This window comes from Trematomus bernacchii, unplaced genomic scaffold (genome assembly GCF_902827165.1).
Source record: "Trematomus bernacchii unplaced genomic scaffold, fTreBer1.1, whole genome shotgun sequence".
Classification (NCBI taxonomy): domain Eukaryota; kingdom Metazoa; phylum Chordata; class Actinopteri; order Perciformes; family Nototheniidae; genus Trematomus; species Trematomus bernacchii.
The window spans coordinates 15,034,007-15,035,587 of NW_022987739.1; the positions used below are offsets into that span (position 1 = coordinate 15,034,007).

At 43.1% G+C, this 1,581-nt stretch overlaps 1 protein-coding gene across 1 annotated transcript in view; it reads left to right on the forward strand.

Moving 5' to 3' along the window:
• lurap1 (leucine rich adaptor protein 1) overlaps positions 1-1,581 on the forward strand; it is an 11,866-nt gene continuing 10,285 nt past the window's right edge. The window contains exon 1 of the mRNA XM_034147900.1: positions 1-696. Coding sequence (XP_034003791.1) covers positions 484-696 — 213 coding nt within the window. The 5' untranslated portion in view covers positions 1-483. The remainder of the gene's footprint in view (positions 697-1,581) is intronic.

The window sequence follows — 1,581 nt, forward strand, 5'->3', positions numbered from 1 at the left end:
CTCTGCGGCTGCTGGTCGCTGTCATCATGCAGGTGGAATCTGCGCAATGTCGCTCCGCGTAGGGACCTCCAAGCAGACAGATACCCGGTCTGCAGCGCTCACACACCGGACACTGGACTCTGGGGCTCTGGCTGCATTTACTAATGTGGAGGACCTATTAACAACACTCGAAAAAAAACACTTGATTTTGTTTCTGCTTACACTTGGTGATCATCGGTTTGTTTAAAGATGCGGGCTTCATCAGTTTTTACCATACATTATAGCTAAATCAAACATTTATTTAAGCACTTTTCTGCTAGGATAACCACACAATGTTGTGGTGATGCTGTCAGGTTGTTTTTCTCTCGCGCAGTGTAACTCAGCTGGAGACGCATAGGATGCCATGCAATATAGTAGGTGACTCCAAGCTTGACAGGCAAACATTTCAAAGAAACGAAAAGGACGTAATCTTGCGGATATTTTCTGTTTAAACAAACGAACACAATGGACGAAGGCACTGCCAGCGAGACAGTCCCAGATCTGAAAGACATAGAGGTGAAAATCGGCCGGAAGACCCCCGAGGGTTTGCTCAGGTGGATGCGGGAGGAGGCGTCTTCTCACCGGGGAGATGCCAAGCCGGCCACCGCGCACGACACCAGTAAGGAGACGGGCAGGAAGAGTTTGGATGACAAGATCAGGAAATTGAAGCTGGAGATGGTGAGAGTACTCTGATCGACCGCGCGCGCGCGTGTGTGTGTGTGTGTGTGTGTGCGCGTGTGTGCGTGCGTGCGTACGTGTGCGTGTGCGCGCGTGCGTGCGCGTGTCCCAGGCTCTTGTTTTCTAGGATGTGGCATTTAATGAAGTCCCCATCATATTGAGATATCATTTTGATTAGGAATTTGAACCAGCTGCCCTGCTCCACTGGACTCTGTTGTTGTAAATATGTAAACATAAATCAGCAGATCAGTTTATCATGCCAGAGGGATGGTTAATTATCCTATTTGACTCAAAAATATCTGTAAAAATGTTTATGATAACATTTTAAGTGACATTTTCTGACTGCAAGCATATCTTGTAAACCACGAATACCAAATGTTTTTATCTTTATATAAAATATTCCAACGATTTTCAGACTGATCCCTGAGATTTCTTTTTTTGAGTTAATGAGAAGACCGAGATACGTCCTGAGAGATCATCCTGTCACTGCTCTCTGGTGGACAAATTTACCCTGTTAATCTAAATGACCTCAAACCCAGTTTACCATTGTTGTAGGCTACTGCAATTTATTTTTCTCAGAATCAGACACTTTTACTGATAGGCAAAATTATACACCAACAATCAATATGATGGCAATTAGCTCATATCGGCTTGCGTGATTTATCGGTCTTACTGTACTTACTGTACATGTGCCATACATTAAGTTATCTATCAATGATATCAAGGTTTTTTGTTTAATCACAGTTAAGAATATTTCTATCGAGGTCGCTGTATGAAATGTATCAGAGACATTTGTCATTGGATGTCTTTAATTAATATGGTTGTGGTTGGTAGAAAAGTATTGACCACTAAAGCCAGCTAAAAATATAATGAACTCACAGTCTG